This window comes from Anguilla anguilla, chromosome 6, assembly GCF_013347855.1.
Source record: "Anguilla anguilla isolate fAngAng1 chromosome 6, fAngAng1.pri, whole genome shotgun sequence".
Classification (NCBI taxonomy): domain Eukaryota; kingdom Metazoa; phylum Chordata; class Actinopteri; order Anguilliformes; family Anguillidae; genus Anguilla; species Anguilla anguilla.
Genome location: NC_049206.1, coordinates 247374 through 273872, shown reverse-complemented (window position 1 = coordinate 273872; position 26499 = coordinate 247374). Strand labels below are relative to the sequence as shown.

The window sequence follows — 26499 nt, the reverse complement described above, 5'->3', positions numbered from 1 at the left end:
AAAACGTGCAGACTGTCTGCTTTAATTTGAGGGCATTTACATCCTCAGGTGATCTGTGTAGGAACTACAGCCCTTTTCATACACACTGATGATGCAACCGCTGATGGCAGCAGCAGGATGAATTCTGAAGTGCAGAGAAACATCCACTCAGATCCATCCAAATGGCTCAGAACTTCTGCCTGCAGCAGGACAATGAACCCAAACATACTGCTAAAGCAACCAAGGACTTTATCAAAGCTAAAAACTGGAACGTTCTTGACTGGCTAAGTCAATCACCTGACCTGAATACACCTGAGCATGTGTTTCACTTGCGGAAGATGAGACTGAAAGCAAAAAGCCCCAGAAATAAACAGGAACTGAAGATGGCTGCCATACAGGCCAGGTACAGCATCACCAGGGAAGACAGCCAGTGCCTGCTGATGTCTATGGGTTCAAGACTCCAGGCAGTCATCAAATGCAAAGGATTTGCAACCAACTGCGCACTAAACATGACAAATGCAACCAACTGCGCACTAAACATGACAAATGCAACCAACCCCGCACTAAACATGACAATCTTATTTCAGACAACGTTAATTCTTCCAGTTACTTGTGTTCCCCTAAAATGGGACTGTGTATGAAAAGGCTGGTGAATCGCACACAGATCGGCTGATACGTGCGTACCCTCCGGCTAAACCCGGCAGCCTCACTAACCCCACATTCCTGCTTTCACTTCAGATCCAGCGTGCTGAAGTGCACAGCCAACTCAACAACATGCGCCACTGTCCAAACACTTTGCATTTAGCTGTATATCACATAAACACTGCATTAATACACATGAATCACACACACACTGCATTAATACACATGAATCACACACACACTGCATTAATACACATGAATCACGCACACACTGCATTAATACACATTAATCACGCACACACTGCATTAATACACATTAATCACACACACACTGCATTAATACACATTAATCACACACACACTGCATTAATACACATGAATCACGCACACACTGCATTAATACACATGAATCACACACACACTGCATTAATACACATGAATCACACACACACTGCATTAATACACATGAATCACACACACACTGCATTAATACACATTAATCACACACACACTGCATTAATACACATGAATCACACACACACTGCATTAATACACATGAATCACACACACACTGCATTAATACACATGAATCACACACACACTGCATTAATACACATGAATCACACACACACTGCATTAATACACATGAATCACACACACACTGCATTAATACACATGAATCACACACACACTGCATTAATACACATGAATCACACACACACTGCATTAATACACATGAATCACACACACACTGCATTAATACACATGAATCACGCACACACTGCATTTTCACGCAGCGTTTAGAGCAACTGGAGCGGTCAGTAAGATGTCAGATTGTAGGCCCCGGAGGTCAGATTGTAGGCCCCGGAGGTCAGATTGTAGGCCCCGGAGGTCAGATTGTAGGCCCCGGAGGTCAGATTGTAGGCCCCGGAGGTCAGATTGTAGGCCCCGGAGGTCAGATTGTAGGCCCCGGAGGTCAGATTGTAGGCCCCGGAGGTCAGATTGTAGGCCCCGGAGGTCAGATTGTAGGCCCCGGAGGTCAGATTGTAGGCCCCGGAGGTCACACACAGGATGGTTGCTAATAAAGCCTCACCTGCACTTACACACAAATACGTCCATTTCTGGAACTTTCTGCAGAGCCGTATGCGGCTCATCACAACACAGGTGACCTCTCTCACCTGGACCAGAGCAACGGTGAGCAGTCTGTGAATCACCATGGCAACCTTTTAACGGCTGTAGTTTTAAAAAAGAAGCATTAAAACCCCTGAGCAGTGCAGAGGAGGCCACACCCTGCCCTGTTCCTGTTGGGACTTCATGTCCCATAATGCACAGCGGTGGGCGTGGTGGTCAGAAGAAGAAGACATCCTCCTTGGTGGTGCTGCCGACGTCTTTATGAGACCGTGGGGGGACTGAGTTTCCATGGAAACTGGGTGTGTGGGCAGGGGGAGGGGGTGGGAGCTCAGGGAACACATCTGAAAGAGAGGGAGAGGGGGGGTGTGTGAGAGAGAGAGTGAGTGAGTGAGTGAGTGAGACAGAGAGACAGAGGAGGAAGAGTCAGTCAGGCTGATCCTGTGGCAGACTGGAAAAGGGGAGGGGGGAGGGAGTTGGGGCTCACCTGGCTGCCAGATCTGGTGAGGACTGACAGACCTCCTTCCTCTCAGACTGCCATCATCTTTCCCCGAGATCTTCATCGGCACGATATGTCTCAGGTCCACAGACGCTGAGAGAGAGAGAGTGAGAGAGAGAGAGACTTGTCTTTTCTGAGGGTAGACCATGAAAATGTGCTTTCATAACTGTGTGTACAGGTGTGTACAGGTGTGCACAGGTGTGTGTGTGTATGTGTACAGGTGTGTACAGGGGTGTGTGTGTGTGTGTGTGTGCAGGTGTGTGTGTGTGTACAGGTGTGGGTGTGTGCGTACAGGTGTGTGCAGGTGTGCACAGGTGTGTGTGTGTGTGTGTGTAACGGTGTGTACAGGTGTGTGTGTGTGTACAGGTGTGCACAGGTGTGTGTGTATGTGTGTACAGGTGTGTACAGGTGTGTGTGTGTGTGTGTGTGTACAGGTGGGTGTGTGTGTGTGTGTGTGTGTGTGTACAGGTGTGTGTGTATACAGGTGTGTACAGGTGGGTGTGTGTACAGGTGTGGGTGTGTGTGTGTACAGGTGTGTGTGCAGGTGTGTACAGGTGTGTGCGTGTGTACAGGTGGGTGTGTGTGTGTGTACAGGTGTGTACAGGTGGGTGTGTGTACAGGTGTGGGTGTGTGTGTGTACAGGTGTGTGTGCAGGTGTGTACAGGTGTGTGCGTGTGTACAGGTGTGTGTGTGTGTGTGTGTGTGTGTACAGGTGTGTGCAGGTGTGCACAGGTACCGGAGCTGTCAGAGCGCTGGTGTTTGCTCTTGTCCCTCTTCTCCTTGCTCTTGCTCAGGGCCAGTTTGGTGGGGATCTGCTGCTGGACTCCGCCCTGCTTGTGCTGATTGGTGGCGCTGATCAGGTGGATGGGAAGCTCTGTCTTGGGGGCGGGGTTGAGCATGCTCTCCCGCCGTGGGGGTACTGTGGGGGGGCGCTCGTCCTGCTCGTCAGGGGCAACGGGCAGGGGGGGGCACAGGAAGGGTTGGGGGAAAGGGAATTCCCCATTGAAGAGGGCCTAAGGGTGGGGCAGGCAAGAGTCAGTCACAACTGTGCAGGTAGAGAGAGAGGCTGACCTGTGTGGGGTGCAGGGCCTGCAGGGCGGGGCTGAGCTGTGTGAGATGCAGAGCAGGGTTGGCCTGTGTAGGGTGCAGGGCGTGCAGGATGGGGCTGACCTGTGTGGGGTACAGGGCGTGCAGGGCGGGGCTGAGCTGTGTGGGGTGCAGGGCGTGCAGGGCGGGGCTGAGCTGTGTGGGGTGCAGGGAGGGGTTGGCCTGTGTGGGGTGCAGGGCATGCAGGGCGAGGCTGACCTGTATGGGGTGCAGGGCGTGCAGGGCGGGGCTGAGCTGTGTGCGGTGCAGAGCGGGGTTGGCCTGTGTGGGGTGCAGAGCAGGGTTGGCCTGTGTGGGGTGCAGGGCGTGCAGGGCGAGGCTGACCTGTGTGGGGTGCAGGGCATGCAGGGCGGGGCTGAGCTGTGTGGGGTGCAGAGCGGGGTTGGCCTGTGTGGGGTGCAGAGCAGGGTTGGCCTGTGTGGGGTGCAGGGCGTGCAGGGCAAGGCTGACCTGTGTGGGGTGCAGGGCATGCAGGGCGGGGCTGGTCTTGCTCTTCCTCAGCTGGTTCTGCTGCTCCAGCCACTCGCGCTCCTTCTCCACGGCGCGGATCGACTCGCGCAGCCTCTCCAGGTCCTGCTGGTACTGCTCCCTCTGGGCCTGCAGATTCCTCTGCTCCTCCTGCAGCCGCGCCTCCTGCTGCAGCGCCTCCTCCTGCCGGCTCTGCAGCGCCTCCTCCTGGGCCTGCAGCTGCAGCCGCTGCTGCTCACACTCGCGCTGCCAGCGCTCCTGCTCCTGCCGCTGCTGGCTGCGCAGCCGCTGGAAACTCGCCATCTCCTCCCGCTGCCGCTCCAGGTTCCGCTGCTTCTCCTGCTCCAGCAGGGATCCCCCCGCCCCCCGCCCACGCCCCGACCGCCCCCCCGCCCCCTCCAGCGCTGCCGCTCGCTGCAGCTCGATGTGAGAGTCCTGCTGCACCACGACCGCCTGTGGGAGAACAGCAGCACAAATTACGACCCAATGCTAACAAACATCCACCAAACAACCACCAAACATCCAACAGAAACCCGCCTAACTGCAGCCAAACATCCACCAAACACCCGCCTAACTGCAGCTAAACATCAAACAAAAACCAGCCTAACTGCAGCCAAACATCCAACAAAAACCCGCCTAACTGCAGCCAAACAACCACCAGATACCCGCCTAACTGCAGCCAAACATCAAACAAAAACCCGCCTAACTGCAGCCAAACATCCACCAAAAACCCGCCTAGCTGCAGCCAAACATCCACCAAAAACCCGCCTAGCTGCAGCCAAACATCAAACAAAAAACCCGCCTAGCCACAGCCAAACATCCACCAAAAACCTGCCTAGCTGCAGCCAAACATACACCAAACATCCACCCAACACGAGCCTAACTGCAAATAAACATTCACCAAACACCAGCCTAACTGCAACATCCATCAAACATTCACCCAACACCAGCCTAACTGCAAACAAACATCCACCAAACACCAGCCTAACTGCAACCAAACATCCACTAAGCATCCACCCAACACCAGCCTAGCTGCAACCAAACATCCACCAAACACCAGCCGAACTGCAACCAAACATCCACCAAACACCAGCCTAACTGCAACCAAACATCCACCAAACACCAGCCTAACTGCAACCAAACATCCACTAAAACACCAGCCTACCTGCAGCCATGCATCCACCAAAGTCAGCCTACCTATAGCCAAACATCCATCAAACGTCAGCCTACCTGCAACCCGTCCACCACAGTCGAAGCACAGCCACCAATCTTTAACCAAACTCCCACCAAACACCCAAACACAAAGGAAAATGCTAAACAAGCAAAAACAGGCCACAAGAACAGCTTCAGTGGCTGAATATTCTGCCCCTTCATGCTGGAGGTTGGACTGTATATGCAGAGGAAGCTCTGATAAAGATCTGCCTCCTGTTTCCTCATGTCTGTCACACAAGCACCAAAACTTTTCAGCCAATGGCTGGCTTGATGATGACTGTACAGCCGAGTGTTCAGCCAATGGCGGGCTTGAGTGTTCAGCTGAATGTTCAGCCAATGGCGGGCTTGAGTGTTCAGCTGAATGTTCAGCCAATGGCGGGCTTGAGTGTTCAGTTGAGTGTTCAGCCAATAGCAGTGGAGTGTGCATGATAAATTCACACAGGTGAATGCTCCTACCTGTAGAGTATACAGCCTCTGCGACAACTTCAGGACTCTGCCAAAAAACTAACATAAATAAAAGGTCATGAATTCACATCCACATTTACACAAATCAACCAACAACATGTCAAACTTACCTGTATACACACACACATACTGCAGCGAAAGGAGGTTCAGTCTCACTGCAGCTAAAGGAGGTTCAGTCTCACTGCAGCTAAAGGAGGTTCAGTCTCACTGCAGCTAAAGGAGGTTCAGTCTCACTGCAGCTAAAGGAGGTTCAGTCTCACTGCAGCGAAAGGAGGTTCAGTCTCACTGCAGCTAAAGGAGGTTCAGTCTCACTGCAGCTAAAGGAGGTTCAGTCTCACTGCAGCTAAAGGAGGTTCAGTCTCACTGCAGCTAAAGGAGGTTCAGTCTCACTGCAGCTAAAGGAGGTTCAGTCTCACTGCAGCTAAAGGAGGTTCAGTCTCACTGCAGCTAAAGGAGGTTCAGTCTCTCTGCAGCTAAAGGAGGTTCAGTCTCTCTGCAGCTAAAGGAGGTTCAGTCTCACTGCAGCTAAAGGAGGTTCAGTCTCACTGCTGCTAAAGGAGGTTCAGTCTCACTGCAGCTAAAGGAGGTTCAGTCTCACTGCAGCTAAAGGAGGTTCAGTCTCTCTGCAGCTAAAGGAGGTTCAGTCTAACTGCAGCTAAAGGAGGTTCAGTCTCACTGCAGCTAAAGGAGGTTCAGTCTCTCTGCAGCTAAAGGAGGTTCAGTCTCACTGCAGCTAAAGGAGGTTCAGTCTCACTGCAGCTAAAGGAGGTTCAGTCTCACTGCAGCTAAAGGAGGTTCAGTCTCTCTGCAGCTAAAGGAGGTTCAGTCTAACTGCAGCTAAAGGAGGTTCAGTCTCACTGCAGCTAAAGGAGGTTCAGTCTTACTGATCATTTCCCACCTCTGCCACAGGAAAGGTGTTTGAGTCAGAACGGCTCCGCCTGGTCTGTGCGTTCTCATCAACCTGAGGGGAGGGAGAGAGAGGGGTTAGGGAGAGAGACAGCGAGAGAGGGAAAGAGAGAAATAGAGAGAGGGAGGGAAAAGAGAGAGGGGTTAGGGAGAGAGACAGCGAGAGAGGGAAAGAGAGAGAATGAGAGAGAGGGAGGGAAAAGAGAGAGGGGTTAGGTAGAGAGACAGCAAGAGAGAGAAAGAGAGAGAATGAGAGAGAGGGAGGGAAAAAGAGAGAGGGGTTAGGGAGAGAGAGAGTGAGAGGGAGAGAGAGGGAAAGAGAGAGAGAGGGAGGGAAAAAGAGAGGGGTTAGGAACAGAGGGAAAGAAAGGGAGAGAAGGAGAGCCACAGTTACTACATAAATGTGGGATGTCTGATGGAGGCATCACAAATGGAAAACCTGACAGTGACATCACTAATGGAACACCTGACAGTGACATCACGAATGGAAAACCTGACAGTGACATCACAAATGGAACACCTGACAGTGACATCACGAATGGAAAACCTGACAGTGACATCACAAATGGAAAACCTGACAGTGACATCACTAATGGAATGCCTGACAGTGACATCATCAATGCAAGGCCTGACAGTGACATCATTAATGGAATGCCTGACAGTGACATCATCAATGCAACACCTGACAGTGACATCACCAGTGGAACACCTGACAGTGACATCACCAGTGGAATGCCTGACAGTGACATCACTAATGGAACGCCTGACAGTGACATCACTAATGGAACGCCTGACAGTGACATCACTAATGGAACGCCTGACAGGGACATCACTAATGGAACGCCTGACAGTGACATCACTAATGGAATGCCTTACAGTGACATCACTAATGGAATGCCTGACAGTGACATCACTAACGTGATGTAAGTGTAAGTAAGTGTATAATTCGTCCAGGCACATAGAGTTGCTGTAATCAGTCCGGCTTCACGCCTGGCCACTCGACAGACTGCACTCCTCTCGGTCAGTGAGTCACTTCATGCCGCACGAGCAGCCTCCCTCTCCTCTGTCCTGATTCTGCTAGATCTCTCAGCTGCTTTCGACACTGTGGAGCACTCCATCCTCCTGTCCTCCCTGGCAGCAACAGGGATTTGTGGCACAGCCCTTGACTGGATTGAGTCCTTTCTCTCCGATCGCTCCTTCCTGGTTGCCTGGGCTGGTAGAGTATCTCTGCCCTGCACCCTTGTCACGGGAGTTCCCCAGGGCTTAGTCCTCGGTCCCCTCCTCTTCTCCTTATACACCAAATCGCTTGGCCCTGTAATCTCTGCCCATGGCTTGTCTTATCACTGCTATGCTGACGACACACAACTCTTTCTCTCCTTCTCCCCATCGGACACACAGGTCCCTGCCCGCATCTCCGCCTGCCTGAGGGACATGCAGAGCTGGATGGACAATCACCACCTGAAGCTCAACCTGGGTAAGACGGAGCTAATCTTTATTCCTGCTCTAACCTCTCCCCTCCTTGATTTTTCCATTTCCTTCGGGGACACCGGACATCACCCTGTACCAAGAATCTCGAAGTGGTGATGAACAACAGGCTGTCCCTCTCCAAGAACATCGCAGTGGTAAGCCGGGCGTGCAGATTTTTCCTGTATAACATCCGGAGAATCTGCCCCTTTCTCACCACCTACTCAACCCAGCTCCTGGTCCAAGCAATGGGACTATCCCGCCTAGACTACTGCAACTCTCTTCTGGCTGGCCTTCCAGCATCTGCCATCGGACCCCTGCAACTCATTCAGAATGCTGCAGCTCGTCTGGTCTTCAACCTTCCCAGACACTCCCATGTCACCCCCCTGCTCACTACCCTCCACTGGCTGCCCGTTATGGCTCGCATCAAAATCAAAACATTGGTCCTAGCATACCAGGCAGTCAAGGGATCAGCCCCAGCATACCTCCACAAGATCTTCAAACCCTACATGCCAGCCAGACCCCTCTGTTCAGCTACCTCAGGACACCTGGCACCTCCCCCTCTTCACACCTGCGCTTCCCGAACACGTCTCCTGTCTGTTCTGGCCCCACAATGGTGGAATGACCTTCCCGTGGAAGTCAGAACAGCTGAGACCCTGACCACCTTCAAACGACGACTGAAGACTCACCTCTTCAGGCTGCACCTCTCCACATCCTTCCCTACCTCTAATTGACTATATAATCTTAGGGTTGTAGCTAGGTAAGCTGTTTATCTTAGTTGACTTATTTATTACACTTGTGCCTACTCAGCTATTGCTTGTTCTATTTGCATAGACTGTTTTGTTGCAGTTTTTGTTGTGTTAATAAGATTAACCTACAGGGTCCAAGTTAAACTATGCGGTCGTTACCTGCGCTTCGAACTATACTTCCCTCTAGGGTTTTCAACACACTTGTTCCTGGTTATGGTTATACACTTTGTTGTACATCACTCTGGATAAGAGCGTCTGCCAAATGCCTGTGATGTAATATAATGTAATGGAACGCCTGACAGTGACATCACCATGGGGAAACCAGATGGTGCAACTGCATGTGAGCGTAGCGCATGTAGAGAGACCCACCAGCTGCTCCAGGATGTCAGTGCCGCTGAGCTCATTCAGCTGGGGGACAGAGGTCAGGATCCTGTCCCTTTCCAGGCCCTCCACAGCCACACCCTCCACAGCCACGCCCTCCACAGCCATGCCCTCCACAGCTGTATCTTCCTCATCACAGGCATTATTCAGCATCTCCTCCCTCACACCCCCCAACAGGAAGGCCTGCAGGTTCTCCACTGAAAGGGGGGGAGAGGGGGGTGGGGGGGAATTAGGACAGGGAAATCTGAGGCTGTCAGACTTTTCTAGGTTAATCTTATGGTAGGGCTGGGATATATATGGCCATGACAATTATCAAATTATACTCTTTAATTATACCCGATCCTGAGGTAAACAACCACACTTAAGAGGCCTCGTGAAAGGTTTTTTAGGGTTAGGGTTAGGGTTAGGGTTAGAGGGGTTAGGGTTAGGGTTAGTGTTAGGGTTAATGCACTGGACTGTTATATACTGCACTGCACTGTTGCTATGCAGCTTCCATGTGATTGACAAAACAAATCGCAACTGGACAACCTTGCTGCTGATTGGCCGTCAACACCCAACTGACAACAGTGGCAACATTCTTTTCTCTGTAAACATTCTTTATTTTGGCTGTTTACAACAGCTTCAGATATAATTAAAAAGAAAAAACAAATTATCCTTAATTATCTAATTTATTATTACTGGGGTATATCACCCAACCCTATCTTACAGTACTATGAGCCTGACCAGCTTAACCTTACAGTACTATGAGCCTGACCAAGTTAAACTTACAGTACTATGAGCATGACCAGGTTAACCTTACAGTACTATGAGCCTGACCAGGTTAACCTTACAGTACTATGAGAATGACCAGGTTAACCTTACAGTACTGTGAGCATGACCAGGTTAACCTTACAGCACTATGAGCCTGACCAGGTTAACCTTACAGTACTATGAGCCTGACCAGGTTAACCTTACAGTACTATGAGCCTGACCAGGTTAACCTTACAGTACTATGAGCCTGACCAGGTTAACCTTACAGTACTATGAGCCTGACCAGGTTAACCTTACAGTACTGTGAGCCTGACCAGGTTAACCTTACAGTACTATGAGTCTGACCAGGTTAACCTTACAGTAATATGAGCCTGACCAGGTTACCCTTACAGTACTATGAGCCTGACCAGGTTAACCTTACAGTACTATGAGTCTGACCCGGTTAACCTTACAATACTGTGAGCCTGACCAGGTCAGTCACTGTGTCTGCTGACTCCTGACCGCTGGTAGGTGGGTCGTGATGTAAGCCAGCTCAGTGGCCAGTGCGGGGAGAAGCAGGACCGCACGCTCACACTGAGCTGCAGAGAGAGAGAGCGACTAAACAAAGGACGAGTTACCCTCAGCGATGGCCCCCGTCAGCAGCTGCTCCCCCTGCTGGAGGTCAGAGGAATCGCAGTGCAGCAATAAGCGGGAGCGGGTGGGGGTGTCCTGCACCCCCGTCAGCGCCTCCGTCAGCTCTGCAAACATCTGCAGCTTCTCCGACAGAACCTGTGCAACCTCCGCATCTTTCACCAACAACCGCTCTGCACACACACACATACATATGCACACGTGCACATGCACACACACGCACACACACACATACATATGCACACGCACACATGCACACACACACACACACACACATATGCACACGCGCACATGCACACACACACATACATACATATGCACACGTGCACATGCATACACACACACACATACATACATATGCACACGCGCACATGCATACACACACACACACACACACACACACACGCACACACACACATATGCACACGCGCACATGCACACACACATACATACATATGCACACGTGCACATGCATACACACACACACATACATACATATGCACACGCGCACATGCATACACACACACACACACACACACACACACACACACACACATACATACATACATATGCACACGCGCACATGCACACACACACACACACACACACACGTACGGGCACGCGCACATGCACATGCACACATACAGAACTGATCAAAATACTACTCCTAAAACTGACATACCTCTGTGAACACAGACATTCAGCCATGAACACAGACAGACAGAAAGACAGACAAACAGACATGAGTACAGACAGACAGACAGAGACGTGAACACAGCCAGACAGACAGCCAGACACAGACAGACAGACAGTCACGAGTACAGACAGACAGAGACGTGAACACAGACAGACAGACAGACAGACAGACGTGAACACAGGCAGACAGACAGGCAGACAGCCAGACACAGACAGATAGACAGACGTAAGCACAGACAGAAAGACACAGACAGACAGACAGACAGACAGACAGACGTGAGCACAGACAGACAGATAGACAGACAGCCAGACACAGACAGACGTGAGCACAGACAGACAGACAGATAGACAGACAGCCAGACAGACGTGAGCACAGACAGACAGACAGGCAGACAGACGTGAGCACAGACAGACAGACAGCCAGACAGACACAGACAGACAGACAGAGAGACAGACGTGAGCACAGACAGACAGACAGACAGACAGACGTGAGCACAGACACAGACAGACACAGACAGACAGACAGGTCTTACCCTGGAACTGCCGCAGTGTGATGGCTCTGGCTTCCTCCTGCTCACTGAAGAGCTCCTCCTCCACATCTGGGCAGCTGGGGGCGAGGAAAGGGGCGGGGGAGGAGTTAAAACAGGAGGGGTGTGGCTAAGGGGGAGCAGCTGTTAAAGCAGCGTATGTGGTTGGTTGTTCAATTGATTGGGAGGGGGCGTAGCTGAGTTGCCAGGAGACCCCACCTCTCCACAGCCTGGCGAATCAGGGCCATCCAGGCATGGCAGTCCTCCTTTGAGGAGGTGTGGATCTCATACATCTCCGGCTCAGCAGAGGAGGCGCAGATCAGGAACATGGCCTTCTCTTCATGAGCCACCTCCCGCACAATCAGCTTCTGCAGGGAGATCACAGACGGCTTGCCATCCTGCAGGACAGACACACAGACATGCGGGCTGGTCAACAGAGAGACAGGCAGCAAAACAGACAGACGGGCAGACAGACAGGCAGATGCACAGACAGTCAGACAGACAGACAAACAGGCAGACAGACAGATGCACAGACAGACAGACAGACAGAGAGACGGACGGACAGACAGGCAGGCAGATGCTCAGACAGACAGACAGACAGACAGAGAGACGGACGGACAGACAGGCAGGCAGATGCTCAGACAGACAGGCAGACAGACAGACAGACAGACGCGCACCACCACAGAGAAGCTGTACTTCTGGTCCTTCTCCTGCAGGAGCAGCAGCACGTCAGAGCAGAGCACGGCCAGGATGTCTCTGAGGCGGCCGGAGGCCGCCTTCCAGGCCACAGCGCCCTGGTGCAGCAGCGAGCGCCGGCCCATCGCCAGGTCCTCCCGCCGGAACAGCCGCCCGTCCTTCATCCGGCCCGCGGACCGCGACTCCAGCCGGCTGGCAATGTCACGCAACCGCGCAGCACGCTCGAACACGCACACCTGCCCGTCCACCTGGCCAATCAGCTCCTTAATCAGCACCAGGGCCCGCCCCAACTCCTGCTGCTCCACCGTCCCAGCTGGACACATGAACACATTAACCACAGCCAAGCCCACACAATTAGCATATTAACCACAGCCAAGCCCACACAATTAGCATATTAACCACAGCCACGCCCACCCAATTAGCATATTAACCACAGCCACGCCCACCCAATTAGCATATTAACCACAGCCACGCCCACCCAATTAGCATATTAACCACAGCCATGCCCACACTATTAGCATATTAACCACAGTCACGCCCACACAATTAGCATATTAACCACAGCCACGCTCACACAATTAGCATATTAACCACAGTCACACCCACCCAATTGGAATATTAACCACAGCCAGGCCCACCCAATTCACATATAAACCACAGTCACGCCCACCCAATTAGCATATTAACCATAGCCACGCCCACCCAATTCGCATATTAACCACAGTCACGCCCACACAATTAGCATATTAACCACAGACACGCCCACCCAATTAACACATTAACCACAGCCACGCCCACCCAATTAGCATATTAACCAGAGTCACGCCCACACAATTAGCATATTAACCACAGCCACGCCCACACAATTAGCATATTAACAACAGCCAGGCCCACTGAATTAGCATATTAGCCACAGTCACGCCCACACAATTAGCATATTAACCACAGCCACGCCCACACAATTAGCATATTAACCATAGCCACGTCCATACAATTAGCATATTAACCACAGTCATACCCACACAATTAGCATATTAACAACAGCCACGCCCACTCAATTAGCATATTAACAACGGCCACGCCCACTCAATTAGAATATTAACAACAGCCAGGCCCACGCAATTAGCATATTAACCACAGCCATGCCCACTCAATTAGCATATCAATCACAGCCACACCCACACAATTAGCATATTAACAACAGCCACACCCACCAAATTATCTCATTAACCACAGCCACGCCAACCCAATTACCTCATTAACCACAGCCATACCCACCCAATTACCTCATTAACCACAGCCACACCCACCCAATTACCTCATTAACCACAGCCACGCCCACCCAATTACCTCATCAACCACAGCCACGCCCACCCAATTACCTCATTAACCACAGCCACGCCCACCCAATTACCTCATTAACCACAACCAATCCCACCCAATTACCTCATTAACCACAGCCACGCCCACCCAATTACCTCATTAACCACAGCCACTCTCACCCAATTACCTCATTAACCACAGCCACGCCCACCCAATTACCTCATTAACCACAGCCACTCTCACCCAATTACCTCATTAACCACAGCCACGCATATCCAATTACCTCATTAACCACAGCCAATCCCACCCAATTACCTCATTAACCACAGCCACGCCAACCCAATTACCTCATTAACCACAGCCACGCCCACCCAATTTCCTCATTAACCACAGCCATGCTCACCCAATTACCTCATTAACCACAGCCACGCCCACCCAATTACCTCATTAACCACAGCCACGCCCACCCAATTACCTCATTAACCACAGCCACACATACACAGTTACCACAGTTAACCACATTCAATCTTGAGAATGACCTTGTCAAACCATGTTGAAGAAATGTGAAGAAAACTTTAACATTTAAAAAAGTGGCTGACAGGTGTGCAGGGGTTAATCTAGACTGACAGGTTTGCAGAGGTAACTGTAGACTGACAGGTGTGCAGGGGTTAATTAATTAATGTATTTATTAAACCTTTATTTAACCATAAAGTGGGACGGAGTGTGGCACAGTGGGTAAGGAACTGCGCTCGTAACCGAAAGGTCGCAGGTTCGAATCCCGGGTAAGGACACTGCCGTTGTACCCTTGAGCAAGGTACTTAACCTGCGTTGCTTCAGTATATATCCAGCTGTATAAATGGATACAATGTAAAGTGCTATGTAAAAAGTTGTGTAAGTCGCTCTGGATAAGAGCGTCTGCTAAATGCCTATAATGTAATGTAATGTAATGTAACCAGGTAAAAGTGATTGAGAACAACTTCTCATTTACAACACTAGACTGACAGGAGTGAGACAGGTGCACACAGGGGTTCCAGTACCTGCAGTATTGTTCAGAATGCGCTCCAGCAGAACGGGATACTTAGTTATGCGCTGGGTGACCAGCAGGAGGCACTCTGGGATCCCTAGCCTCTGCACAATGGCCAAGGTACCGATTTTCTTGGAGAGAAAATAAACTTGTGATTTCTCTATAGCCTTACTTTATACCAGAATACCAGCGCTATATTTGCATATATTCATATATTAAATGAGTGTTGTAGAACTTGTACTGTGTTTTGATTTTGGAATTTAGCTTCATTGCCTGTAGCTAGGGACCCCAGCTAATCTAGGGCACATGACCCAGAATAATTTCAATTCACATGTATTTACCATCTAAATCCTTAAATCTCAAACACAGTACACCAGTGCAACAGTAGCCACCTCATACACTGCATATAAATATTTTTTAACAAATCCGTACAAGCACAAAAAACAACAATACAGTAGCAATTAGACAGAAAAACAGCACTCATGATGTGAAACAAACAAACAAGAGTGAATCCTCTGTCAGATGGGACTCATGAACATCTACTGTCCCTGCCTATAGCACACTCAGGTAACGATGTGTTAATAATCTCAGTTTTATACACTGGCGTCATGTTTCTGATGGATTCTGTGCCCATGCAGGCATATGTAATGCCTGTGCAGGCATGCATAATGCCCATGCAAAAATGCGTAATGTCCATGCAGGCAGGCTTAATGCTCGTGCAGGCATGCGTGATGCTCGTGCAGGCATGCGTAATGCCCATGCAGGCATGCGTAATGCTCGTGCAGGCATGCGTAATGCCCATGCAGGAATTCGTAAAGCCCATGCAGGCACGCGTGATGCCCATGCAGGCATGCGTAATTCCCATGCAGGCAAGCGTAATGCTTGTGTAGGCATAAGTGATGCCCGTGCAGGCATGCGTGATGCTTGTGCAGGCATGCGTGATGCCCATGCAGGCATGCGTGATGCTTGTGCAGGCATGCGTGATGCCCATGCAGGCATGCATGATGCTCGTGCAGGCATGCGTAATGCCCATGCAGGCAGGCGTGATGCTCGTGCAGGCATGCGTGATGCTCGTGCAGGCATGCGTGATGCTTATGCAGGCATGCGTGATGCCCGTGCAGGCATGCAAAATGCTCATGCAGGCATGCGTAATGTCCATGCAGGCATGCGTGATGCAAAAGCTTCGACCGCCTCTCCTCCTCTCACCCGTATCAGGCTCTGAAACCTCTTGTTGCTCTGGAGCTGCTCTTTGTAGAAGCTGACTGCGTCGCCATAGTGACTGCAGAACTCTCCGTAGCTTTCCACCATCCTGTCTCCCCAATGCCCTGAAAACTGCAGAAGAACACAGACCCAAATTTACTGCAGTGCCGCGTTCTGCCCCCCCCACTGCCCCGAAAACTGCAGAGGAACACAGACCCACATTTACTGCAGCGCCATGTCCTGCCACCGCACTGCCCCCCACTGCCCCCCCACTGCCCCAAAAACTGCAGAGGAACACAGACCCAAATTTACTGAAGTGCTGCATGCTGCCGGGTCTAAGGGGGAAGGCGGGGCTATTGGGCAGACGGGGAGGTACCTGTGCGGTCAGGATGTCTCCCAGCCTGTTGATGGCGTAGTTGCGCTCGCTCCCAGGCTCCAGGGCCAGGTGCCGCCGCTCTTTCAGGCGGAGCAGGAAGTGCTGGTGGATCTCCAGCAGGTTCTCCACCTGAGGGAAGAGTCGCTCCACCTTCTCCTCCTCCATCTGCAGGCCCTCCCGCAGTGCATGCGCATATACCCGCAGCATCAGCTTCAGCGTGCGCACGTGGTGCACCTCCGTCTGCACCAGCTCTGTATGGGGGCCCAGTCACATCATCACTATCACGACATCAACATCGCATCACTATCACAACATCATCACCATCACAACATAAACACCACTATTACAACATCATCACTGCCACAACATCAACATCACAATCACAACATCCTCACTGCCACAACATTAACATCACATCACATCACAACATCATCAATATCACAACACTGTCACAACACTATGATAGTGGTGTTGATGTTGTGATGGTGATGACGTTGTGATAGTGGGGATATTGTGACAGTGATGACAATGTGATAATGATGTGATGTGGTTGTGATAGTGATGAGGATGTGACTGTTATCGCTTTGTGCTAATGCTGATTTTGTGATAGAGATAATGTTGTGATAATGTTTATGTTGTGTTAATGCTGACATTAACATCACATCACTATCACATCATCAATATCACAACATCCTCACTATCACATCATCATCACTATCACATCATCACTTTCACAACATCATCACTATCACATCATCGCTTTCACAACATCATCACTATCACATCATCGCTTTCACAACATCATCAATATCACAACATCCCCACTATCACAACATCATAACTTTCACAACATCATCACTATCACAAAATTATCACTTTCACAACATCATCACTATCAAGACAGCATCACTTTCACAACATCATCACTATCAAGACAGCATCACTATCACGACATCATCATTATCACAACATCACTATCACAACACCATAACTTTCACAACATCATCACTATCACAGCATCATCACTATCATGACATGATCACTTTCACAACATCATCACTATCATGACATCACTATCACAACATCCTCACTGCCAAGACATCAACATTATCATGACATCATCACTATCACAAAATCAGCATCAGCACAAAGTGATCACAGTCACCACCTCTTCACTATCACAACCACATCACAGCATTATCACAATGTCATCATTGTCACAACATCCCCACTATCACAACATCATCACTATGACAACATCCTCACTACCACAACATCATCACTATTACAACATCAATCGTCAGTATCACAACATTATTATTATCACATCATCACTATAACAACATCAATATCATCACAGACATGACATCATCATAATCACATTATCACTTGTCACTGACATGACTGCATAACTATCACAACACCATCACTTTCACAACATCATCACTATCAAGACAGCATCACTATCACAACATCATCACTATCATGACATCCTCACTGCCATGACACAACATCACAACTACTATCACGATATCACTCTTACCATTAACCAGTATTTTCGCTTCCTTGCTTTCCCCAGTGTGATAATTCTGACCATCATTTACACCAATTAACTACCACCCCACTACAGTATCAAACGCTGTCACTATACTACCACCCCACTACAGTATCTAACACTAACACTATACTACCACCCCACTACAGTATCTAACACAGTCACTATACTACCACCCCACTACAGTATCTAACACTAACACTATACTACCACCCTACTACAGGGTGTAACACAGGCATCACCTTGAGTCTGTGCACTTTAACGGGTGTCATGATGGCGCACTCACCATAGATCACATCCTGCCTCTTTATCGCCTCCTTCTGGTAGGTCTTCAGGAACTGCGGGTCTACATCGCTGCTCCAGGACTCCGCCTCAATGTCCTGGGCGTCCAATTCCAGCTCTGCCTTTAAAGCAGCATACTCCCCATCTAAAAACAGGAAGCGGATTACTCTCAGCCAAGCCCTGGACTACACTTTCCATCAGCCTCTCCAAATAGCATGGAGAGATTATGCTATATGCTACAGGTAGAGGTGGGACACATATACAGGTATAACCACAGATACATGCACAGGTATGCTACAGGTAGAGGTGGGACACAGATACAGGTATAACCACAGATACATGCACAGGTATGCTACAGGTAGAGGTGGGACACAGATACAGGTATAACCACAGATACATGCACAGGTATGCTACAGGTACAGGTGGGACACAGATACAGGTATAACCACAGATACATGCACAGGTATGCTACAGGTACAGGTGTGACACAGGTATAACCACAGATACATGCACAAATATGCTACAGGTATAGGTGTGACACAGGTATAACCACAGATACATGCACAAATATGCTACAGGTATAGGTGTGACACAGGTACAGGTATAACCACAGATACATGCACAGGTATGCTACAGGTGCAGGTGAGACAGAGCAGGCTGCTCAGCAGGACGAGGGCAGGACTCACCTTGCAGAGGGGTGGATTCCGCGCTGGCTGGCAGAGAGAGTCTGTCATCAGAAAGGCGCTTGATTCTGAGGGTGTCCACCTCGTCCATCTCACCTGAGACTGAGCACAGAGACACAACTCCAGCTTCCGGGGAGAGGGACTGAAATACAGGACTATCGAGGTAAACTGTAAGCAGAGGTAGGGTAGGGAAAGACGCACAACAGGATTACCCATGTAAAACCAGAAATAGAGAAGGACCAAGATGAAGGCAGAAATTCAGGAGGATGGGAGGGGGTTTCGGGGCAGAGAAATGGTGTATTTGTGGGGTACAGATCAGCTGCTGCAGACTGATTGGATAGGAGTCGTGGGATACAGACCGGTTGGGTAGGGGTTGTGGGGTACAGACCGGTTGGGTAGGGGTTGTGGGGTACAGACCGGCTGGGTAGGGGTTGTGGGACACAGAGCGGTTGGGTAGGGGTTGTGGGGTACAGACCGGTTGGGTAGGGGTTGTGGGACACAGACCAGCTGGGTAGGGGTTGTGGGACACAGAGCGGTTGGGTAGGGGTTGTGGGGTACAGACCGGTTGGGTAGGGGTTGTGGGACACAGACCGGCTGGGTAGGGGTTGTGGGACACAGAGCGGTTGGGTAGGGGTTGTGGGGTACAGACCGGTTGGGTAGGGGTTGTGGGGTACAGAGCGGTTGGGTAGGGGTTGTGGGGTACAGACCGGTTGGGTAGGGGTTGTGGGACACAGACCGGCTGGGTAGGGGTTGTGGGACACAGAGCGGTTGGGTAGGGGTTGTGGGGTACAGACCGGTTGGGTAGAGGTTGTGGGGTACAGAGCGGTTGGGTAGGGGTTGTGGGGTACAAAGTGGTTGGGTAGGGGTTGTGGGGTACAGACCGGTTGGGTAGGGGTTGTGGGGTACAGACCGGTTGGGTAGGGGTTGTGGGGTACAGACCGGTTGGGTAGGGGTTGTGGGGTACAGAGAGGTTGGGAAGGGGTTGTGGGGTACAGACCGGCTGGGTAGGGGTTGTGGGACACAGAGCGGTTGGGTAGGGGTTGTGGGGTACAGACCGGTTGGGTAGGGGTTGTGGGACACAGACCGGCAGGGTAGGGGTTGTGGGACACAGAGCGGTTGGGTAGGGGTTGTGGGGTACAGACCGGTTGGGTAGGGGTTGTGGGACACAGACCGGCTGGGTAGGGGTTGTGGGACACAGAGCGGTTGGGTAGGGGTTGTGGGGTACAGACCGGTTGGGTAGGGGTTGTGGGGTACAGAGTGGTTGGGTAGGGGTTGTGGGGTACAGACCGGTTGGGTAGGGGTTGTGGGACACAGACCGGCTGGGTAGGGGTTGTGGGACACAGAGCGGTTGGGTAGGTGTTGTGGGGTACAGACCGGTTGGGTAGAGGTTGTGGGGTACAGAGCGGTTGGGTAGGGGTTGTGGGGTACAGAGCGGTTGGGTAGGGGTTGTGGGGTACAAAGCGGTTGGGTAGGGGTTGTGGGGTACAGACCGGTTGGGTAGGGGTTGTGGGGTACAGACCGGTTGGGTAGGGGTTGTGGGGTACAGACCTAGCACTCCAGAGCAGTTGGGTAGGGGCAGTATTTGGCAGTTTACTGGGTCTTTGAGGGGTGAAGGTCATGTCTGGCCTCAGGGGGGCGCCGGTGTGTCCATGAGGTATGAGCTGCTGCTCCTGTAGAGAACCACAGAGGAACAGGAATCAGAACGCACAGTTCGGGGAAGGCCCTTTTCTGTTCCAGCACAACTCCCCCGGGCACACAGTTTGGGGAATGCCCTTTCCTGTTCCAGAACAATGCCCCTGGACACACAGTTTGGGGATGGCTCTTTCCTGTTCCAGCACAATGCCCCCGGGCACACAATTTGGAGAAGGCCCTTTCCTGTTCCAGCACAATGCCCCAATGTCCCCACTGGATGGTTAAACAGGCACCACCAGTTCATAAACTGTCTTTAATCCATTACAATGGTCTTTATACGGTGCCTATGGCTTTAAACAGTCTATACTGCCTATAGCATTGGGAGTTTAAAACATTAGCATGTTTAAAACGTTAGCGAATTTAAAGCTTTAGCAAGTTTAAGCATTAGCGAGTTTAAGCGATAATGAGTTTAAAGCGTTAGCGAATTTAAAGCTTTAGCAAGTTTAAAGCTTTAGCAAGTTTAAAGCGTTAGCAAATTTAAAGCGTTAGCAAATTTAAAGCGTTAGCGAGTTTAAAGCCTTAGTGAGTTTAAAGCCTTAGCGAGTTTAAAGCGTTAGCGAGTTTAAAGCCTTAGCAAGTTTAAGTGATAATGAGTTTAAAGCGTTAGCGAGTTTAAAGCTTTAGCGAGTTTAAGCGTTAGCGAGTTTAAGCCTTAGCGAGTTTAAAGCGATAGTGAGTTTAAAGCCTTAGCGAGTTTAAGCGTTAGCGAGTTTAAGCGTTAGTGAGTTTAAGCCTTAGCTAGTTTAAAGCGATAGTGAGTTTAAAGCTTTAGCGAGTTTAAGTGATAATGAGTTTAAAGCGTTAGCGAGTTTAAAGCTTTAGCGAGTTTAAGAGTTAGCGAGTTTAAGCCTTAGCGAGTTTAAAGCGATAGTGAGTTTAAAGCCTTAGCGAGTTTAAGCGTTAGCGAGTTTAAGCGTTAGTGAGTTTAAGCCTTAGCTAGTTTAAAGCGATAGTGAGTTTAAAGCCTTAGCAAGTTTAAAGCCATAGCAAGTTTAAGTGATAATGAGTTTAAAGCTTTAGCGAGTTTAAAGCGTTAGCGAGTTTAAAGCGTTAGCAAGTTTAAAGTGTTAGCGAGTTTGAAGCCTTAGCGAGTTTAAGCGTTAGCAAGTTTAAGCCTTAGCGAGTTTAAAATTTTAGAGTTCCAAATATTCAGATGGTAAAAGTTTCAGTTTACAGGTCATTCAGAAGCTGATTTTGCCTGAGGAGGAATCCTGTCTTACTTCCCTGGTGGGAATTTTCCTGTGAGAAATCACAACCACAAGCACCCAGACATAAACACACACACACACAGACCTGTTGCCAGGCACGCAGGTGGGGCCACACCCCTGTTTCACCTCACTCAGAGCAGGAAAGACAGGTCTGTCACTGGGTGGGGGGGGCCACCCCAAACCAGAAAGGTCAGTTTGACGCAGCAGGCCTGAGACGCTCAGTGAAAGCACAGCTGAAGATACCAGTGCCACGCCTTAGTGTCTACATATGAGCTGTGACAGAGCACAGTACACTGTCCACACACACACGCACACAAACACACACACACCCGCACACACATACACACGCACGCACACGCACACACACACATACACACACAACCTGTGACAGAGCACAGTACACTGTCCACACACACAAACACACACACACACACACACACACACACACACACACATACACACACACGCACACACACCCGCACACACATACACACGCACGCGGACACACACGCACACATACACACACAACCTGTGACAGAGCACAGTACACTATCCACACACACACACGCACACAAACACACACACACCCGCACACACATACACACGCACGCACACGCACACACACACATACCCGCACACATACACAGGCACGCACATGCACACACAAAAGCTGTGACACTAGCACAGTACACTGTCCACACACACACACACACATACATGCGCACGCACACACATACACACGCACGCACACGCACACACACACACATACACACACACGCACACACACATACCCGCACACATACACAGGCACGCACATGCACACACACAAGCTGGGACACTAGCACAGTACACTGTCCACACACACACACACACATACATGCGCACGCACACACACACACAAACGCACACACACACACACACAAACACACACACATACATGCGCGCACACACACATACGAGCAGTGACAGAGCTCCACACAGCCGCACTCCAAAATGCATACTTCCGTGCTCCTCTACTGCCTTCCCTTTAGTGTTTTTTTCTTTAAGCACACCTGATGAGGAAGCAAACATCCAAACTTCAGAGGCGACTGAAATGCTTTTGGGAAAAAAACACATTACCACTGTTATCCATTGGGTCTTAATAAGCCAATCAGCACCAAGGCCTAGCAGCTTCCATGTGATCATGTGATGTTCTTGTCAATTACAGGGAAGCAGTAGCCACTGAAGCTTGGATGGCACTATGCCACATGGAGGCAATGATCATTATTGCATTCGGCAATTATCAATGCAATATATTGCCCAGCCCTCGATACACTATATGACTGAAAGTATCTGGACACCCCTTGGTCTGGGGCTGTTCTTCATGGTTTTGGCTAGGCCCCTAGGTTCCAGTGAAGGCCAATCTTAATGCTGCAGCACACAATCACATTCTAGACAATTATGTGCTTCCCCAACAGTTTCAGGAAGACCCTTTCCTGTTCCAGAATGACAATGCCCCTGGGTACACAACGAGGTCCATGTAGAAATGGTTTTGTCGAGATTGGAGTGGAAGAACTTGACTGGCCTGCACAGAGTCTTGACCTCGACCCTATCCAAAACCTGGGATCAATTGGAAACCTAACTGTAAGCCAGGCCTTATCGCCCAATCAGTGCCAAACCTCACTAATGCTCTTCTGGCTGAATGGAAGCAAATCCCTGCAGCAATGTTCCAACATGCTCCAAACGCATACCCCTAGCCTGCAATACATAATTCATTTGTACCTTTTTTGCTTGTGAAATGTACTTTAGTGCCCAAATTGAACATTATTGCACTTTCGGGGTACATTTGGGAAATCTGTCCCTTAAAGGACAAAAATGTAGCTCCACTTCACCCTCCGAGAGGGAAGAAGCTCCCAGATCCTCAGAAGGAAACATCAGCATCTAAGCACAGTCTGATGATGATCAGTGCTTCGCTATATGGAGAAAGACATTCTAAAAGAGGGCCATGGGTCTTTCATAAGGAGGAAACATCTTACTAGCTCTCAAAACAACGTGATAATTGTATGGACATTTCTGGTATAACTCCTCCTTAAGGTGAGAATGATTAGTAATAATTAATAAATCTAAGCATAAATTGATTAAAAAGTAATAATTTCAGGCATCAACTTCAAACAGCAGTCAGCAGTTTTCAGCAAACATCTGCACGCAAGAATCGCCAGACAACAGATAAAACAGCATACAGACTGATGCAAGTTATTTCAGATCGAATCCCACCAACGCAAAAAAAAGAATCGCTCCCATTAAAGGAATGTGGAAATGAGCTAACCGGCATTTTTAACAAAAGCTTCACACTTAACACTGTAACGCAGAACATTACGTACAGACTACATAAATTACAACGAATTGCTTTTGCTTTTTATTTTGCCATACAGCCTGACTGTGTTGACCTGTTTAAACGTGTATACCTGCAGGATCACGGGAACACCTTCCGTAATATTTCTGAGAGCGCGGCACAGAAATCTTTTATTTAGTAATAAGCACTCGTTTAGCGACCTAACTAGTAAGCTAAATTATTATATCCACCTCAAAGCAGCTTATACAACATCGATTCTGAAGCCGAAGAGCTACTTTTCCTGGAAGTTCAATAAAAACAGCACGGTACGATGGAGTCTTTCCTGAACTCGTTTCAAAATACACGTCACTAGCTGGCCAGCTACTTTGTTTCGCTTGCTAAAGCTTAAGCTAATGTTAACAAACGAGTACGTCTACTAGCTTCAGCGATCTGTTCAGATGACCAACATTAGTAAGTTAGTGACAGCAATTCCCTTTTTCCTGACAAGTGCTGCAGCAGGTAGCTTTAACATTGCACACATTAGCTTACAATGTAACGCAGCTTAGCGCTATTTACCCAGCCCAGCGACATGCTAAATAAAGCTGGATGCTGAACTACGCTTGTTGTGGCCACTAGCCGGGCAACCAACGATAACCAACAAGGCAGGACACGTTTTAGCTGGATAGCCAGGGACATCATGCGCACGACTGTCAGCAAAATATAATTACGGATGTGAAAATAAGTGTCCAGCAAAACAGTAATCAATCAATCAATCAATCAAAACTATATTTCAGAATCAATGTCCATATAAAAGACAGAACATTACATAGATAATGGCGCTAACGCAGCTGATCGAGCGTACCTCACATATCGACCTCAATAATATGATAATAATAATTTATAACAGTTAAATTGTATCGCTTTAATTGAGTCATTCGCTTTGGCAAATTATAAATATAGCTAACAAGATGTCATCAGTAGCTTTTATTTCTGGTTCCAAGTTTTGACTTACTCAAAAGACAGGTAACTTAACAAGTAGGCTAACATTATTCCCACGGTAACTCAGAGGAACTTTACACCAATGATATGTTCTAGTGGATATCCATGAAAATGTACTACTTAGCCAGTAGGACAATCATCAGCGACTGATACTTTGTGCCGCTGCCGTGATTTACCGGGACGACCCCGGTCTGCATGTCAACGAGAAGAACGACTGGATTATTAATAAAGAACAACTAAAAACCTACTTCTTCCGCAAACCTACCCGAAACAACTAGCAGTGGTGGTCGATGTTTGCTGGAACCACACGCCCCTCTCTCTCTCTCTCTCTCAAACAGTGCGGTGTTTTCTCTTCTTGTTTACAAAAGTTTCAGCGCTCCAGATCCCGGGGCTAGCGCCCAGTCCGGCGTGCATAGGCGTCAGTGCAGCGGCAGAGCCCGTTTCTCTTCCTCGCGGCATGCTGGGATCTTACTCACTACCCACCCACTACCTGGGCTGGTTTACCAAATTAAAGGCACAATCGTGAATTTGACTAAGAAGGCATTGTGGACGTTAAAAACAGAACCTGGAAGTTTTAAAACTTAAAAATGGCAACACGTACATATGGCTACACGTTTTAAACTAACCCGCAATGTACAAGATATCAATTCTAAATACGATCGATTTATGACAATAACAGTAGAAAACATACGTGAATCTTGATGACAGCGAAAGAGACTGTGGAGTGTGATTAGGCTGTTTATAGCTATAGGGCCCCTACAGTCACAGGTTTGAAACCCAAGTGAAAAGTAAAACCTAGCTGGATTAATACTTTACAAAATGTGTGCAAGTAAAATAAAGGTAGCCTACACAGGGGGAATGCATCCATTTAGCATATACGTAATCCCACATTTAAATGAATAATAGGCCTGCAATAAACTGTTTCATACATTTTGAATAATAGCATATGATGCTAGGATTAGGAAACCAAAGCATGGCCTTCTTTATCCGGCCATATACTAAACTTTGTGACTTAGCGTTGCTGCTACGACTCCTTGGGAAAAGGCAGTACACATCTGTTGGCACTAGAGGGCGTCGGTGCACAAGCTTTGGTGCTTCATCGCCTATGCAGAGCCCCCTGGAGTCACGGACTGCGGGCTCGCGGATTTTAATGACGTATTGTGGTGACAGGTGAGCATACGAAATATAGTCCACGTGTGGACACGGGCTCGAGGGGAATAGTTTTCATTCTCTTACGGGGAATGGACCACTTGCACAATGTAGTGTGAGGAGAATCTGCTTTACAAACTTCTGTCCGTTTACTTCCTGTCCACAGTTCACATTATTTCTAAACTTCAGCCTGTTATGGTGAAGACATGTAGATTTAGAGGGAGGATTACTGTGATCAGTTTTTATAATCCCTGTATTGAATCTGTTAATGAGTTAGGGGATGTTTTTGAGAAAGTCCAAAAGCCTGTAGAGTGAATTGGTGATTTTAATGTTTACAGCCCATTGTGGGGAAGTACAACACAAGATGCAAATGGCATGGTCATCAAGGAGCTACTGGA

General features: G+C 49.2%; 1 protein-coding gene across 5 annotated transcripts; it reads right to left on the bottom strand.

The window, feature by feature from the left end:
* Nucleotides 1-1287: 1287 nt before the first annotated feature.
* LOC118230644 (rho guanine nucleotide exchange factor 18-like) lies at nt 1288-25431 on the bottom strand. Of its 5 annotated transcripts, none has more exons than XM_035423828.1 (18): nt 25218-25431; nt 20291-20412; nt 18746-18910; nt 18064-18204; nt 16223-16473; nt 15853-15978; nt 14660-14777; nt 12281-12612; nt 11823-12001; nt 11610-11683; nt 10368-10553; nt 8989-9197; nt 6399-6461; nt 5492-5539; nt 3806-4276; nt 2985-3261; nt 2237-2341; nt 1288-2093 (listed from the first exon to the last, which is right to left on the bottom strand). In XM_035423828.1, the coding sequence occupies exons 3-18, from the start codon at nt 18831-18833 to the stop codon at nt 1969-1971; spliced, it is 2793 nt and encodes a 930-aa protein (XP_035279719.1). In that variant the 5' UTR covers nt 18834-18910; nt 20291-20412; nt 25218-25431; the 3' UTR covers nt 1288-1968. The 5 variants fall into 5 exon arrangements, with proteins under 5 accessions (XP_035279719.1, XP_035279722.1, XP_035279720.1 ...); XM_035423831.1 differs by having other exon boundaries at nt 18746-18884; XM_035423829.1 differs by having other exon boundaries at nt 18746-18844; nt 25218-25430.
* Nucleotides 25432-26499: the final 1068 nt, after the last annotated feature.

Excerpts from the sequence above, each read along its gene's own strand:
- LOC118230644 (XM_035423828.1), bottom strand. The coding sequence starts at position 18,833 with ATGGACGAGGTGGACACCCTCAGAATCAAGCGCCTTTCTGATGACAGA. Across the intron at positions 16,474-18,063 it reads GAGGCAGGATGTGATCTATG|AGCTGGTGCAGACGGAGGTG; the intron begins GTGAGTGCGCCA and ends GCCCCCATACAG. Across the intron at positions 9,198-10,367 it reads GACGGGGGCCATCGCTGAGG|TGGAGAACCTGCAGGCCTTC; the intron begins GTAACTCGTCCT and ends CCCCCCTTTCAG.